The 17332-nt window shown below is 38.4% G+C and overlaps 1 protein-coding gene across 3 annotated transcripts in view; it reads right to left on the minus strand.

The window, feature by feature from the left end:
• PRRT1B (proline rich transmembrane protein 1B) overlaps positions 1-11976 on the minus strand; it is an 80612-nt gene extending 68636 nt beyond the window's left edge. For all 3 annotated transcript variants that reach the window (XM_072429509.1, XM_072429510.1, XM_072429511.1), the window contains exon 1: positions 11722-11976. In XM_072429509.1, the coding sequence (XP_072285610.1) occupies positions 11722-11731 (10 nt within the window). In that variant the 5' untranslated portion in view covers positions 11732-11976. The remainder of the gene's footprint in view (positions 1-11721) is intronic.
• Positions 11977-17332: the final 5356 nt, after the last annotated feature.

Consider the following 17332-nt stretch of genomic DNA (forward strand, 5'->3'; position numbering starts at 1 on the left):
GTGTGCAGAGTTGTGCTGTTATGCTGTGTGATGTGTTGTGTGCAGAGTTGTGCTGTTATGCTGTGTGATGTGTTGTGTCCAGAGTTGTGCTGTTATGTTGTGTGATGTGTTGTGCTCTGTGCTGTGTGTAGCGTTGTGCTGTGTGCAGTGTTGTGATGTGTCCTATGGGCAGTGTTGTGCTGTGTTGTGTGCAGTGTTGTGCTGTGTGCTGTGTCCTATGTGCTGTGTTGTGTGCTATGTTCTGTGTGCAGTGTTGTGCTGTGTGATGTGTGCAGCACCTGTTGTGATGTGTGCTGTGTGTTGTGTGCAATGTGATGTGTGAACGACCCTGTTGTGCTGTGTGCAGTGTTGTGCTGTGTGATGTGTGCAGCACCTTCTGTGCTGTGTGCAGATTTGTGTTGTGCAGTGTGATGTGTGCAGTATTGTGCTTTGCTGTGTGATGTGTTGTGGTATGCTGTGTGCTGTGTGCAGTGCAGCACCTGTTGTGATGTGTGCAGTGTTGTGATGTGTGCTGTGTGCAGTGTTGTGATGTGTGCTATGTGCTGGGTGCTGTGTTGTGTGATGTTTTCAGGGCCTGTTGTGCTGTGTGCAGTATTGTGCTGTGTGATGTTTGCAGCACCTTTTGTGCTGTGTGCAGTGTTGTGTGTTGTGATGTGTGCAGTGTTGTGTGATGTTTGCAAGACCTGTTGTGCTGTGTGATGTGTGCTGCGTTGTGATGTGTGCAGTGTTGTGTGATGTTTGCAAGACCTGTTGTGCTGTGTGATGTGTTTTGCAAGACCTGTTGTGCTGTGTGATGTGTGCTGCGTTGTGATGTGTGCAGTGTTGTGTGATGTTTGCAAGACCTGTTGTGCTGTGTGATGTGTTGTGTGCAAAGTTGTGTTGTGTGCAGTGTTGTGATGTGTGCTATTAGCAGTGTTCTGCTGTGTGTAGTGTTGTGCTTTGTTGTGTTATGTGTGCTGTGTTGTGTGCAGAGTTGTGCTGTGTGATGTATTGTGCTCTGTGATGTGTGCTGTGTGGTGATGTGTGCTATGTGCTGTGTTGTGCTATGTGCAATGTGATGTGTGCAGGACATGTTGTGCTGTGTGATGGTGCAGCACCTTTTGTGCCGTGTGCAGATTTGTGTGCTTTGTGCAGTGTTGTGATGTGTGCTGTGTTGTGAGGTGTGCTGTGTGATGTGTTGTGTGCAGTGTTGTGTTATGTGCGTTGTGTGATGTGTCATGTGCAGAGTTGTGCTGTGTGCAGTGTTGTGTAGCACCTGTTGTGCTGTGTGCAGTGTTGTGATTTGTGCTATGTGCTGGGTGATGTGTGCAGTGTTGTGTGATGTTTGCAGGACCTGTTGTGCTGTGTGCAGTATTGTGCTGCGTGATGTTTGCAGCACCTTTTGCGCTGTGTGCAGTTTTGTGATGTGTGTTGTGTTGTGCTGTGTGCAGTGTTGTGTGATGTTTGCAAGACCTGTTGTGCTGTGTGATGTTTGCAGCACCTTTTGTGCTGTGTGCAGTGTTGTGCTGTGTGCAGTGTTGTGCTGTGTGATGTGTGCAGCACCTGGGGTGCTGTGTGCAGTGTTGTGGTGTGTGCTATGTACTGTGTGATGTATGCAGTGTTGTGCTGTGTGCTTTGCTGTGTGCAGTGTTGTGTTGTGATGTGTGCTGTGTGATCTGTGCAGTGGTGTGTGCAGTGTTATGCTGTGTGCAGTGTTGTGATGTGTGCAGCACCTGGGGTGCTGTGTGCAGTGTCGTGGTGTGTGCTATGTACTGTGTGATGTATGCAGTGTTGTGCTGTGTGCTTTGCTGTGTGCAGTGTTGTGTTGTGATGTGTGCTGTGTTGTGCTGTGTGATATGTGTTGTGTGCAGTATTGTGCTGTGTGATGTGTGAAGGACCTGTTGTCCTTTGTGCAGTGTTATGCTGTGTGCAGTGTTGTGATGTGTGTTTTGTTGTGCTGTGTGCAGTGTTGTCTGCTATGTGCTGTGTTCAGTGTTGTGCTGTGTGCAGTGTGGTGATGTGTGCTATGTGCTATTTTGTGATGTGTAGTGTGTTGTGCTGTGTGCATAAGGATGTGTGCAGTGTTGTGCTAGGTGATGTGTTTTGCTGTGAGATGTGTGCTGTGTACAGTGTTGTGATGTGTGCTGTGTTGTGCCAGGTGTTGTGTGCAGTGTTCTGCTGTTTGCAGTGTTGTGCGCTGTGTTGTGCAGTTTGATTTGTTGTGCTGTGTGATGTGTGCAATGTTGTGCTCTGTGGAGTGTTGTGATGTGTGCAGTGTGATTTGTGCACTCTCGTACTGTGTGCAGTGTTGTGGTGTTTACTGTTGTGCAGGGAATCCCCTACGTTGGTAGTGGGCGTGTGCTGTTCTGAACCCGCACGGACCATGGCCACGTAGGCCACGTGAGGCTGGTGTCAGTGTAGGCCCCATGGAGAGAACTTTCTTGAATCAGAATGGGCGGGGTCGGTGCAGGTCCTGCACAGCACACGCCCACTACCAACGTATAGGATTCCCTACACAAGCACGCACGCGCGCCAGTGAAAACTTGAACGTGGGCCGGACGTGACTGAACGAAGACATCCAGTGTCTTTTCCTATTACATAGGCAACACACAAGTTTACAGATTCTACATACAAAATTTCTCAATCTTTTCACCAAGGAGGATCCCTTGAAAATTTTTTTTGGGGGTAACACTTGTTACAAATAAATATACCAAGGTGCATTAGTCATAGCACACTGGTGGTTAATCAAAGAAAGACTTGCACAGGCAATCAATGAAATACATGCCCAGTTACACTAATGGTCAGTGAGAAGGATTCCCAGGATAATTATTGTCAGTGCGAGTTCACGTATATGTTACACTACGTAATGGTGTTAGTGTGTTCAACATTTTATTATTGATAGTTATGAAGCAGCGATTGGCCAAATCTGTGGAGCTGTAGGATATGGAGGTAAAGCAGTTAATGAGACGTGCTCAGTGCTGAACACCAGTTTGCAGGTTCTCCTTGTGTCTGCGTGGGTTTTCCTCCTGGTACTCTGGTCTCCTCCCACATCCCAAAAACATGCAGTTAGATTAATTGGTTTCCCCCTAAATTGACCTTAGACTACATTAATGATATATGACCATGGTAGGGACATTAGATTGTGAGCTCCTTTGAGGGACAGTTAGTGACATGACTATGGACTTTGTACAGCGCTGTGTGATATGATGGTGTCATATAAATACTGTATAATAATAATACATAATTAGAAAATTGAATTGAGTTTCTCCCAGCAAAACTTTGAATTTTTTCATCCCCTACCCTCAATAATAAAAAAACAGAAGACTTGGGAGAGGAAGAAAAATTGCTGGTGCTTCTGAAACCTGCAGAACCATATGCCTAGGATTCCCTGGGACTCACAGTGATAGTTATACCTCTACAAACACAAAACTATACATACACAATAAACAAACAATCTAAAGCTACGTACACACTTCCAATTATTATCGTCGGAAAACGAACGACGAACGTTCCTGCACGATATATATGAACGATCTATATATATATATATATATATATATATATATATATATATAGTATATAATTATATATGTATATCTAAATATACATATAGAAAATACTTTTAACATTAAATCCTCCTCAACTTTTTTTTTTTTATTCAATTGAATATCTGTTTACTGTTGTACCAATCAGAACTGTACTGTACTTTGTACTGTTGAACAAAGGATCAGATTAATCAATAATTATGGAATGTCCAATTGCAAAAAAAAAAAAAAAAACAGCCTATTTTGACAGACTGCGCAAGATCTAACTGCAAGTGAATTTCTATCACATGTGCTCCTAAATTGGAGCATATATAGGGGGGTTGTTTAACTTTCTTTTTCCTTTTGTCTTTTTTTCTTGGAGGAACAGGAGGGGCTGTTGTTTTGTGTGTTATCCTAATTAATCTATGCTGCTGCATTTGATACTTTGCTTGTCCTTTAGCTGCTTTGTTTTTTTCCCATTTTGCAATTTTGAAGTCACTGTTAATGCTGTGTTATTGGGTTTGTGGCCATTTTGTTTGATTGACAATTTATCCTTTATTACCACTTTTAAATGTTTGTCCTGCATAAATGTTTTCCATCCTTGATAGGTCGAAATTGCATATTGGTTAGGTAAGTATTTTTTGAATGCAATATTTTTTGGGCCATTTTTGACTTTAACATGGGCAGCATGGTGGCTCAGGGGTTAGCACTCTGGCCTTTGCAGCGCTAGGTCCTAGGTTTGAATCCCAGCCAGGACACTATCTGCATGGAGTTTGCAGGTTCTCCCCATGTCTGCGTGGGTTTCCTCTGGGTACTCCGGTTTCCTCCCACATCCCAAAAACATGCAGTTAGGTTAATAATTGAATCTTAGACTACAGACTAAATTAGACTAAATTGATCTTAGACTACATTAATGACATATGACTATAGTATGGACATTAGATTGTGAGCTCCTTTGAGGGACAGTTAGTGACATGACTATGGACTTTGTACAGCGCTGCGTAATATGATGGCACTATATAAATACTGTGTAGTAATAATAATAATAATAATAATATGGTTACATGTGCACATTTTGCACAATCCTCATTCAGGAAATTTTTTTTTTCTTTTATACTGCTTGTTTTGTTTCATATACAATTATGCATGTATGTATAGATATGAGTACACATGAAGCAAAACATATATGCAGTTAAATGTGTGTACAATTACATAGAAAAGAGAAATTACAAGAAGAAATAGGCAAAGAGGGCTTTTGGGACCATGTTGTTTCACATTGAAAATATTGCCTGTTTGTTCCTATGATTTCTGATGTCATGGGCTTGGCTACAAGCAACATTCATGCAAGATATTGCTTCTGGTTAAAAGAAGGAATCCACCTTTATATGCTTCCACTACCAAGCTGAGGTGAGCAAGTATATATATGGCATTACAAACCAGGCACAAAAACATTGCAACAACAGATGAAACTAACAATCATGAGGATTACAAAAAAATCACATCAATGCATACCATCCAAGCAAACTTACTTAATTACCCCTCCCCCACCACCACAAATTAGTCCAGTTAAAATAGTACTAATGAAAATGCATATGTATTTCTATACATTAAAAAGTATTTTGACATACACACAAGTGAAATCACTAAATGTTCCTTAATACATGTAATATAATATGTTTGCCTATAATCCTTTACTAAAATATTTGATTTCTCTAAAGTCAAACTAGAATTAAATTTTAATCAGGTCACAAATGTTTGTAGGTGTGTGTTAATCAATTGCTATCACCTCACCATTGATTTTTACATCTCCTCCTAAATCGCGCAGCTGAAAATTAATCGCCTTAATTGGCGTATTCGAGATCTTTGCTTATTTTTGCAAGATACCAACATGCGAGTTCATTAGAACTCGGGCCCAACTCGCGGGAATAGAGCTTGTCCACAGGCGTGTGCATGCGCGCATTTCATTGATAAATCAGGGCCTGTGTGTCAAGGGGTGGAGAACCATTGAAAATTTGCTAAATTGAAAATGCCAATAAATTAAATTTTCAGGTTCTATGCCCCAAAAAATCAAAGCACTGACACCTTGAAACCCATCATAAAAACAAATTATATAATGACAATAAAAGATAGGAAGGTTGGGAAAAGAAAAGTCAGTTACAATGAGGGTGATTAACCACCCGGCCGTTAAACCCGACCTTGGTTCGGGGTAATAACACTTGCAAAAAGTGTTAAACCCGAACTTTTCTCAGGTGGTTAAACAAACGTTATATTGCAATCCGATTGTCATACATTGTATGACAATCGGATTACAACTGAAAGAATATACTTACCCGGTCCCTGCAGCTCCTCCGGACACGTCTTCTCTCTTCCTTCTTCTCCCGGCGAGTGCAGTGTCCGCTGCATGAGTCGGTGCGGGAGGCGGGGCGGGAAATTCAAATAACTTTGTATTGAGTTCAATACAAAAAAGCTGTATTGAGTCCAATACAAAGAAATCTTTATATAATATATATAATTGTATTATATACCGTATTTTTTGCCATATAAGACGCACTTTTTCTTCCCCAAAACTGGGGGGGAAAAGTTAGTGCGTCCTATACGACAAATGTGTTAAAAAAAAATAATTAAAATATTATACTCACCCGATACCCGATCCTGCGTGTGACTGGCTGCAGCGTCTGTCTCTTCTCTCCTCTGCCAGCATCGTGTTTTCTACACAGGTACAGAGTGATCAGAAAGGGAATTTGAATGGCACATGAGTGATCAGAAGTACAGAGTGATCAGAAAGGGAATTTGAATGGCACATGAGTGATCAGAAGGGGAATACCGGTATGAATAGCACATGAGTGATCAGAAGGGGAATAATCTTTCAGAATCTTTTTTTCTAGATTTTCCTCCTTTAAAATTGGGTGCGACATATTTCTGTAAGTTACAGGTCTACAATTTAAAAAACAAATTTCATGAAAAACAGTGTACCGCATTTGGTACAGAAATCTAGACATCAGTGAAATGCCCAGGTGGTTAAAGCATGTGTAAACCCAAACACACTCAATTTATTCTCAAATCTGTAATATTTTAGGCCCCTTTTTTGGGCAAGTTCTGTCTCCTACTTTTTGTTTTCATTCTGGTACATGGTTTTTAAATGAAGAATACAAGTGACTCAATATAATGTGAGTTACATTACACTATATTAGTGTCTTGGCAGCTGACTACTCTCTGATTACTTCCTCAATAAAATGCTTCCAGTTTAATAAGCAATTCACTAACAGGAAATAAAATTTTGAGATTTCACTCACTGAATTTCATTTCACTGAATGAAAATGTTTTCGATTTTAACCTATTACAATCTTTTACATTTTTCATCTCATAACTTATTATAATCTTTTTTTTTTTTTAACAAGAATGCCAGAATAAAATACCATTCTTTTATCCTCTTACTTCTGTGAGCTTTTTAGGATAAGATACTCACTGAACTCCAATGTTTAAAACAGTGATCTAGGCACAGAACATTTCATCAAAATGTATTCCTCAATAGCCACAGATGACATAAAAATACTTTTTCTGCACCAATAGACATTTCAAACCCAGACATTACCAAAAAAACGTTGCATTAACGTAATACCTTTGCAGCACATACCTTGCCCACCTACTTCAGGCTGCCTGTACATACCTCCAGGAAAGGGTGGATACAAGTCCAGTCATTCTGCATCAAAATAAAGATCTGCAGTGGCTGGACTTGATTACAAGAAGTCCATGCACAAGTCAAGTTTCAAGTTGGACTACTGCACAAATTTGAAAAAGATACCAAAAGCATGCCAAGATTCAAGCATACACATGCCCCTTAGTGGAATAAAACTTAAAATTGTAAAAAACTGTAAATAAAAAATGTAAACAGGCAGATCATTTTTTTGCAGAAGGGGCATGATATTTGCCTTCTGCAATAAAACAAGATTACCTGCCTGTTCGCAATCTCTGATTGAATGTACACTGAGCATGTACAATCTCTATTTACACGGGTGTCAGGAATTATTAAACTCCCATGGGCATGTGTGGGAGTTACACAATTCCTTCATAAAACCCCCACAGACTTCCAAGGCACCTTTTAATCAATTCACATCTTCTAAATATACATAAAAATAATTTATTACATTTTATTTAAAATAGGGATATATCTCTCATAATCAATGAAAAATATATTCCAATAGGTAATAAGTTTAGGAGGCTAACATTAAAAACATGTGGCTAACAACTAATGGTAAAAAAGCCATAAAGAGTAAGAAAAGGGCATTCCAAAAATATAAAAATGAAGGATCACCTTCATCATTTGAAAACTATAAAGAATATAGCAAAAGATGTAAAAGGGAGATAAAATGTGCATAACTTTAAAATGAAAGACAGATTGCAAAAGTAAGTAAGGCAAACTCCCCAATTTATTTTTAAATCTATAATTAGCAAAAAAGATCAGATCTGAGCATGTAGGCCCTTTAAAGGATGTCTCTGGGTTGGTAACTGGGGATAAAAAAGGCAGATTTATTAAACACTTTTTTTTTTAATCTGAGTACACAAAGGAAAATAGCAGAGGTAATGTCCAAATTGCAAATAGCAATGGCACCGCCTTAAATGAGCCACAATGGCTCACAATTGATATGACTGAAAAACAGTTGGGCAAAGTTAAGGTTTATAAAGAACCAGGACCTGATGGATTATATCCACGTCTTCTGAGATGAGCTTGGTTATTTCAAAGTCATGGTTTATCATTTTTAGAGACTTTAATCACTGACATGGTACCAATGGATTGGTGTAGGGCCACTGTGGTTCCTATCCTCAAAAGGGAACAAAGTCATTACCAAGTAACTACAGACCGGTAAGTCCTAGATAGTTTGATAAAGAACCACAAACAGTAGTTTCATGCTGGAAAATAATATAATAAATTATAGGCAGCATGGATTCAAGAAATACTGAAGTTGTCAAACAAATGTACTCTCTTTTTATGGGGAAGTAAGTAAACAGTGGAGTAGCAGTTGATATAGTGTACTTGAACTTTGCAAAAGCATTTGACACAGTACCCCACAGATGATTAATATGCAAAATAGGGTCAATATGTTTAGAAAAGGCAACCTGTAAATGGATATAGAACTGGCTTAAAGACCACATCCAATGAGTAGTGATTAATGATTTATACACTGAATGGTGTAAGGTTATTGGTGGTGTACCCCAGGATTCAGTGTTGGGACCTTTACTGTTTGACATCTTCATGAATGATATAAAGTTAAAAATAAAATTTCTGTGATTGCAGATGACACCAAACTATGTAATGGAACTGGTCTATACAGGATGTCTAAAATCTGCAAATGACATTTAATATTGATAAATGTAAAGTTATGCACTTGGGGGCTAACCACATGCATGCTTCATATTGTCAAGGAGAATACATTTGGGAGGGGGGTCCGAAATGGAAAAGGATCTAGGGGTTCTGGTAGATCAAAGACCTAATAATAGCATGCAATGCCAAACTGCAATATCTAAAGCTAGCAAAGTACTTTCTTGGATTAGAAGAGGAATAGACTGCAGAGATCGAAACATAATCCTACCCCTGTACAAAGCATTGGTCAGACCACATCTGGAACATGCAGTCCAGTTTTGGGCACCAGTTCACAAAAAACAAAATGTATTCTCCCTTGAGAAGAGACGTTAAAGGGGGGATATGATCACCCTGTATAAATATATAAATGGTCCACATGGAGAACTCTCTTCCCAACTATTCACTTTAAGATCATTACAAAGGACAAGTGGGCACTCTTTGCCTCTGGAGGAAAAAAAGTTTAAGGTCCGGATAAGGAAGGGATTCTTCACTGTACAGTCTGTGAAAATGTGGAATTGGCTCCCTCGGGAAGTAGTTTCAGCATGTTCTATAGATTGCTTTAAGAAAAAGCTGGATGCTTTTCTTGAAGGACAGAATATAACTGGGTAATAAAGCTTTAAAGTAAAGATAACAGGTTGTTCATCCAGGGAACATCTGATTGCCTCATAGAAGCAGAAATAATTTTTCTTCCCTTTGCAGCAAATTGTACCAGGGAATTTTTTCCTTCCTCTGGACCAAATATGTCTATAGGGTTTTTTATCTGGGATATGTTTATCTCCCTAGTGGTTGAACTTGATGTACTTCTGTCTTTTTTCAACTTGACCTACTATATAACGATATATTCAACATGTAAGTAGAAAATACACATATCCAATCATTTGACATGGTTCTCAGAATCTGCTTCTCCAGAAATTTGTTAGACTGGTATCGAGGTTGAAATGATAATCTCACTTGTTTAAAAGCATTGGAAGTGATACTACAATTTTAACCTTGATACAACCCCGTCTGAACTTTGTATAATTTTTACCTAATTTAAATTAGGTATAAAATTTTTATGATCTAGATCAGGGGTGTCAAACTCAAATACACAGAGGGCTGAAAATAAAAACTTAGACCTAGTCGGGGGCCAAACTTGAAATTGATTGAATTGAGGAAGTTTTCCTTTCTCATTAGATATAAGACATTTTCATATAGAAACAAAGAGGTATTGCTTAACATTCTACCTTAAACAAGCTTACACTAGAGAAAGAGGCCTAAGAATTTATTTTAAATTTTATTTAAGAAAAAATGCCTGTTTTTCTAGAATATAAAGTAGGAATGTTAGTGGTGGTTGAAGTTTATGTACACTGGATGTCCTAAGATACAATGTGCTAACCCTTTAAATATACGTAAGAGGTGTAAAGGACAAAGGAGAGGAAGGGTTTTTTGGCAAACAATAAGTATTGTATCCAATGATACATTAGAGATGTATCATTGAATACTATACTTTTTTTGCTTGCCAAAAAACCCTTCCTCTCCTTTGCCTCTTTCTCTATTTGAAACCTTCTGAGTAAAATTTAAATGGTAACCTGTCCCCAATGTTTCTTAAAGCTTTCATCAGTTCCCTATATAATCTTTTCAGGAACTTTTTTGGCAGCCGCAACTCCGTATTATGTCACAGTTCTTCATTTACCATTTGCAATCATCCACACCACATACCCTGCATAATGTACCCATACCATCTACACTTCATTCTCCATTGGTTCTTCCATCCCCTTCCCTTTATTTGCACCATGTTGCACCATGACAGCCCCCCCTCTGACAGGACTTTCAAGTCTTCTTTAGCACCTCTGCCCCCACATTCCACACTGCATTTTTCAACAGATGCAACTTTACCATTTAAATTATTCTTCTTTCTATAATGGCTGACCTTCAAAGTTAAGGGGGTCAGATGTTATAATTAGAGGACCTTCTTTTTTCCACACTTGTAGATAAACCTCTCCGGTGCTGAAAGTGACTAATATTATTAAACAGAAGACTGTTCCATAGATGCGAGTGATGCTGAGACTACAATTCCCGGCATTACTTGCGTCTAAAGAACAGCCAAATGCAGAGCTACGCATAGGCAGACAGCTATTTCATAGACGCAAATGATGCCGAGACTACAATTCCTTGCATTACTTGCGTCTATAGAACAGCCTAATGCGGAGCTACGCATAGACAGAGCTGTTCCATAGATGCGAGTGATGCCGGGAATTGCAGTAGCAGCATCACTCGCTGCAATATGTAGTAGCGGTGGGCCAGATGGAATTAATTTTCAGAACTCTTTTGGGGGCCAATCAAAAGGAACTTGCAGGCCAGATTTGGCCTGTGGACCAGAGTTTGACACTCCTGATCTAGATACACCAATAAGTGTTTACATACAGGGATTTTCATTTACACATGGCATGCTTTAGATGAGTTCTAAGCCCTGAGTCATCCATATGTGATGGTAATGTACCCTAGAGATACCCTAGAGTGGCAGACATACTATTTGTGCAGAATGATCAGCTGCTCAAAAGCCTCTTGAGATTTGGGGGCCCATTTATACTAGATGTGGGTTTGGCAGTTGGGAGAATCCTCTTCTACTGTCATGGTGACATTCTTCTTGATGATCTAACCATGTTCTTTTATTGTTATATAAAAGTAGTGTAAGTTAGTCACCACCTTCTTCTATTTCTGCCTGTCTTATCCTATCTATCTCTGTATCTGTAAGCAATAGGTGTTTATACACAAGCAAAAGTTGAATAAGGGCCCAAAAAACATTTTGGCAAAGGGTACCTCTGGGGATTTTATTCTACCAAAAAAGGTGTGCAAGTCTTAGTCTTTAGACATGCTTACCTGTTGCCATAATGGCTGTGTGTCTCCAGTTCAGGTTCTCAGTCTTGGCGCCCCAGAGGGTGACACAGGTCCTCCTCTTCCTTTACCCTCTGCTGGTCATCAAAGTCCTTGGTCCAGTCACAATGTCACTTGTGACCCTCCATCCTCTCCTGTAAACTTGTGTTGTCTTTACCTTAGTATTACTCTCCCTGTGTCTTCTCCTCCTCACACCTTTCTTATCCTGACTCGTACCTCCCTCCCCTCCACTCTCTCACTCCCTTCCTTTGGTCTCAGTTTCCCCGGCCCTCAGTTGCCTAATTAATAATTGACAAAACTGTTTGCAGAAGGCTGTGCAAATAGGAGCTGTGCTCCCCGTGCTGATTTCACAGGAAAGGCTGGCAGTACCATTGTGCTCAATGCCATGATGGTACAAAGGGTGCAGAAAAGTTAGATAGCAGTGAACTATAGGGGGTAAAGTCACCCTCTCCCCATATTTGTGTAGGGACTGGTTTAATCACTAACCAATACCTACTGCATGACATGCACTGCCACAAAACAATGTATGGTTTCATCAAATACACAGTTTTTTTTTTTAATAATAAAGGCACAATTAACAAAGTCCACAAACCCACAGCAACCACTTACAGATCAAGTTTCATTACTGACCTGTACAAAATTAATTTTATTTGGCTGCTGTGTGAACAATAGAAAGTACTATTTTGCAGTTATTTATTTTAAGGGGTATTCCACCTTTATAATGCACGAGGGAAAGCTCTTTAATGTGCCCGCAGTTATGGCTGTGGAGGGCAGAACTGTACAGTTCCATACAATGCTTACAAAATTCCAAAGTTACAATAACCTTTTTCTTGTGTGTCATAGCCCAGTTCTTAAAAACCTTGGCAGCTTTAACACAAACAGCCATTGCTATAGTAGGTTCACCACTCTGTACATAACTGTGACCCCTAAGTGAGCCTAGAAGAAAAGAAGAGGTATGGTACTATGCCATTGCGGCCCAGCAGGCCCAGTACTTATTTCTGTCCCTGTTCCAGTGTGCCTTAAAAAGTCCTCTTTATCTTGCACAAGACAGAGTTCTGTGTCTTCATTATACTGATATGGGAAAATTAATATTGTTCAGGACACCTGGAGACTTCCTCTACTCCCTGTCCCAGTGACAGTGGATAAGGTATACACTATGCAATTTATTTTCTATGTTATTTTCGATTATTAGAACAAACAATTTACAAAACATTTCTTGCAAATAGCTCCAAGTACTTAATGTGCCATCTAGTTGTTTATTATTTGATCAATATTATGATCATTTTCAATCTTTTATATCTTATTCAAATATTGATCATAATGCAAATAATGGTTTGATTTGAATGTGTTCCTTAAAGTAGAACTAAACTCTAAAATAAAAAAATTGAGACCAAGCAGGTCCTTTATTGCAAAAGGACAGGTAATGTCCCATCTGCAATAAAAAAAAACACACCTGCCTAATTTTTATTAAAAACAGCTGTCCCTATTCCATTGCAGCCATATTCTTTCACTTCTTTTTCTGCTTCCAAATCTTTGGCCATCTTAATTTGCTTGACTGGGATGACATACGTCCCAGCAGCCCTGGGGGATGTCTGAATACTCAGCACATCCCAGCATACTTTTATGTTTTATACAATCACAATTTTTTAAAGCAGGAAAAGATTGCATTGTGTATGGTAGTTTATTAGGAACCGGAACAAGTGAGTAATCTCTGCAAAAGACACAGCAGTAAAAACACATTTTCTTTTACAATGACAAAAGTTTACAATTGTTATTTGTGCCTTCCTTTTTCTGTGAAGCCTGGTCATTTTATTTTTGAGTCCTGGTTTTACAGGGATGACCTCTATAGCATCACTATACATCCCCTTTAAAACCTCTGTTGACATTACGGGTTTTGTTTGCAGCCCAAATATCAAGACCTATTTATTAGCTGTGGATTACCTTAGACAGGTGTCCTGTGACCCTCTTTTGTCATTCAGCTTCTTGACTCTGTGATGTTTGCTAGTGCTCATCTGACAGAGGCCCACCAAAAGGTGTGGAATCCAAGAGAATACATTTTTAAATAAAAAAATATCAACATGTGTTGTATGACCAAGGTAAAAAAAAGTGTATATTTACAATATGCAGTGGGTGGTTCTAACATTTCCACATACTTTCAAAGTTTAAAAAAAAAATGCTAGTTTCCTGGCTAACAAAAATCTGATAGTTTCTATAAACCATATGGCTGCATAAATTATTTCCAGGCTAAAAAGACAAGTGATATACATATATGAAAACTGTATTATCTGTTAGGGATTTGTATTTAGGTATTGTATTATTCAATCTGGGGATTTACACATCTGCTTAGCAGACATCTCCTAAATCCCTACTATATAAAGAAAGCGGAAAAGTTTTATTTTTGTCATTTCATTTGCATGTTGATGGTGGGGGGAGGGGGACCAGGGAAAGAAAATATTGGCATATTTTAAAAAGGATGAGTTTTTTTATACACTGTAGTTGTATAATAACACATAAGGGCTGTAATAATGCATTTACCAGGTCAGCTTTAAAGCGTACCTAAACTCAGAAATTTCACTTTAGGGTAGACAACCCTTTTTAAGTAAAGTAAAAAATCTGTTTTTTTTTTTTTTTAAAAAAGGGTGCAGCACCGCCCAGGTGATCAAGAATGAATGGGAGCGCAGAGCCTACCAGGATACCTATATCACGCATCCTGCGAGGCTCTTGGGATCTCTTCTGTGCATGCCCGAGCATCCCTGCGAGATTGAAGGTAAGTATTTTTTTTTGGCAGTTTTTAGTTTAGTTCCTCCTTAAAGCCCAACTTCAGGAAGTATTTTTCCCTCAGTGAACCCTTTGTAAATACGTGTATATCACTTTTTTTATTCTATTAGGAAGTCAGCTTCTACAGGTAGTCTGAATGAGTGTTATCTGCTGCCTGCTCAGGTCTCTGGTCATGTCCCGCCCCCTCCCCATTACCATGTTGCTGAGACATATGGGTGTGCTCGTTTTTGGCTAAATCTAATGTGTACAGTGACCACTATACTTTCTTCTGGAGGAGATCACAAAAGGGTGCCACTTACTCATCCTCACTCCTCCCCTTTTCATTGAACAGAACAATGCTGTGTGTACAGTGCTAATTTATTCATCTATTGCTGTAAATTATCACAAAAGACCAGTTAAGATTCAATGCATTTGGCAGTCAAATAATATACATCAGAGGGAAAACTGATGGGACAGAAGGATTTGTTTCTAAATCAGGAACAATTGGAAGCTGTGGGGTAGCTGCTGCCCTCATGAGTACATATTTATCTGCTGGGAGTGAAAAGAAATATCCACGTATAGTGGACCTCCTATGTGGGGTTGCTGGTGACTGATCACTCATATCTTAAATTTTTGACATAGTTTAAAAATTATGTTTTTTTTTTTTATCATGTAACTTTGGGGAGATCTCCCTTTACTTCCGTTTACAGAGACGCAACATAGTGGACCTCCTATGTGGGGTTGCTGGTGACTGATCACTTATATCTTTAATTTTTGACATAGTTTAAAAATTATGTTTGTTTTTTTTTTTTTATCATGTACCTTTGGGGAGATCTCCCTTTACTTCCGTTTACAGAGACGCAGCAGAACGTTACTAAAAATTTACTGAGGGTAAAGCCCCACTAACACATTTATTTCAAGAAGTGTTCCCACTGCAGGATTAAAAGGCTAAAAAAATGGATTTTCCATTAGTTTCCACCAAAACGAAAAGAGATGGTGAATGTCCCTAGCATGGACACAGACAGGTATAAAAATGATAGGATTCAAATTACCCAATCTAGCTGAAGTTAAAAAAATAGTTGAGCTATCAAAAAACTTTTCATTTTGGAGTCATTCTGGGTGTCAGGCTGTCATGATTTGTGGTAATTTGAAGTTGCTGAAGTTTTTCCCCTCTCTTAATCTTCAGTCTTTCTAAGTTGAGCTGAGCTGATAACATACATAGGTCACGGTATCTTCCATGAGCATTATTATCTATTCCTTGTATTCTGGGTGGTTTCTGCTTTTGGTGATGAACTGGGCATTATATGGTTCATATTGTACACTTGTAACATACACGTTCTTTTTTAGGGTAAACTCTAGTTATAAATATTTCCCAAGATTTACCCAACTTTTTTTTTTTTAGAAACGTGTGAAAAATGTATACATTTTGGATAAAAATTGGGTGGATCTTGGGTAAGCCATTTATATTAAGTTTGGCAATATGGCAATAATAATAATGTACATACAATATGGCAATAATAATAATGTACATACTAAAACCCTGAGAGGAAATTTAAAAGATGACCTCAAATTATTAGTTGTCCAGCTATCTTGCCGACCCCCTGATTTCAATACTGTAGATCAGTGACCCACAATAAGGATGAAGATCATGACTTCTCTCAGGACAGACTTCCTTTACCTGGTAATTGACCTTGCCCATATTGCTGGATAATTGAACTAAAATTATTATTTCTACAAGTTTAAAAATCTATAAAAAAAATCTTGCATTGCATTTTTATTACATTTATACATACATTTCATACAGAGACAACTTACAAATAATGAGGGTAACATATATATTTTTTCCTGTAAAAAACACAATGTGCCTAGGATAGATATAAAGTAAATATAAAAAAAATCACAATACATGTACCCATACTATATAGTATAGAATTTATCAGGATTTAGGAGTGGGTATTTTAGGGTCTGTACTGGAGATCTGTACTGAGGGTCTGCTCTGGGTGTCTATACTTAGGGTCTGCATTTAGGAGTCTGTATTGAAACTGTTCACTAAGGGTCTGTACTGAGGTCTGTCACTGGGGGTTCGCAATGAAGTTTGTACTGGAGATCTGCATTGGGCGTTACCGAGGTACTTCCTGGGAAGTAGGGTTGTCTTCTCAATGTTTACCTTTGATGGAAAGATGTCTAGAACTGGCCCTGGGTACAGTATATATGATAGGGTAGGGTAGTGTTGAATAATGGGTATATTTTCCCTTTTTTTTTTGACTGATCTAATAAATATATAATAAATAAGTATCTAATAAAGTGTCCGGTGAGTGTATGTAATATTTATTTATCAAAAAGTGTTATTTTTGCACTAAACTTTCATCCATCCTCTAAATTACTTTTTTTTTATTAGGAAAAGCCAATGAAAAGAAAATATAGTCATGAAAAACAGTTAATCTATTTATTGTGTTTTATTTTGTTTAAAGGTCTCACATAAAGAAACTTTCTTGATTACATGAGTAGTGAAGAAAAGAAATAGGTAATTCCTGGCATAAACACATATTAAAAGAATTGACAAATTAACAAAGCAAAAATAAAAAAATACATGAGGGTACAAACATAGTATAGTCATTTTGACAAAAATTGCTTGGAATGGTTTAACAATAATTTATTATTAATGCGTTTTGAAAAGGAAACTGCTTTTTCAGGGGATAGATAGATAGAACGCTGTGAATGAAGCACTTAGCAACCTGAAGCATTTGAATGTAGAAAAATACCGCGGATGAACGTAAGCAGTGTAAACTTGTGGAAAAAATTCATAGATGCCCACAGCACCTGGGCCTAAATACTTTTC

The sequence above is a fragment of the Pyxicephalus adspersus genome, chromosome Z, assembly GCF_032062135.1.
Source record: "Pyxicephalus adspersus chromosome Z, UCB_Pads_2.0, whole genome shotgun sequence".
In the NCBI taxonomy this organism is placed as follows: domain Eukaryota; kingdom Metazoa; phylum Chordata; class Amphibia; order Anura; family Pyxicephalidae; genus Pyxicephalus; species Pyxicephalus adspersus.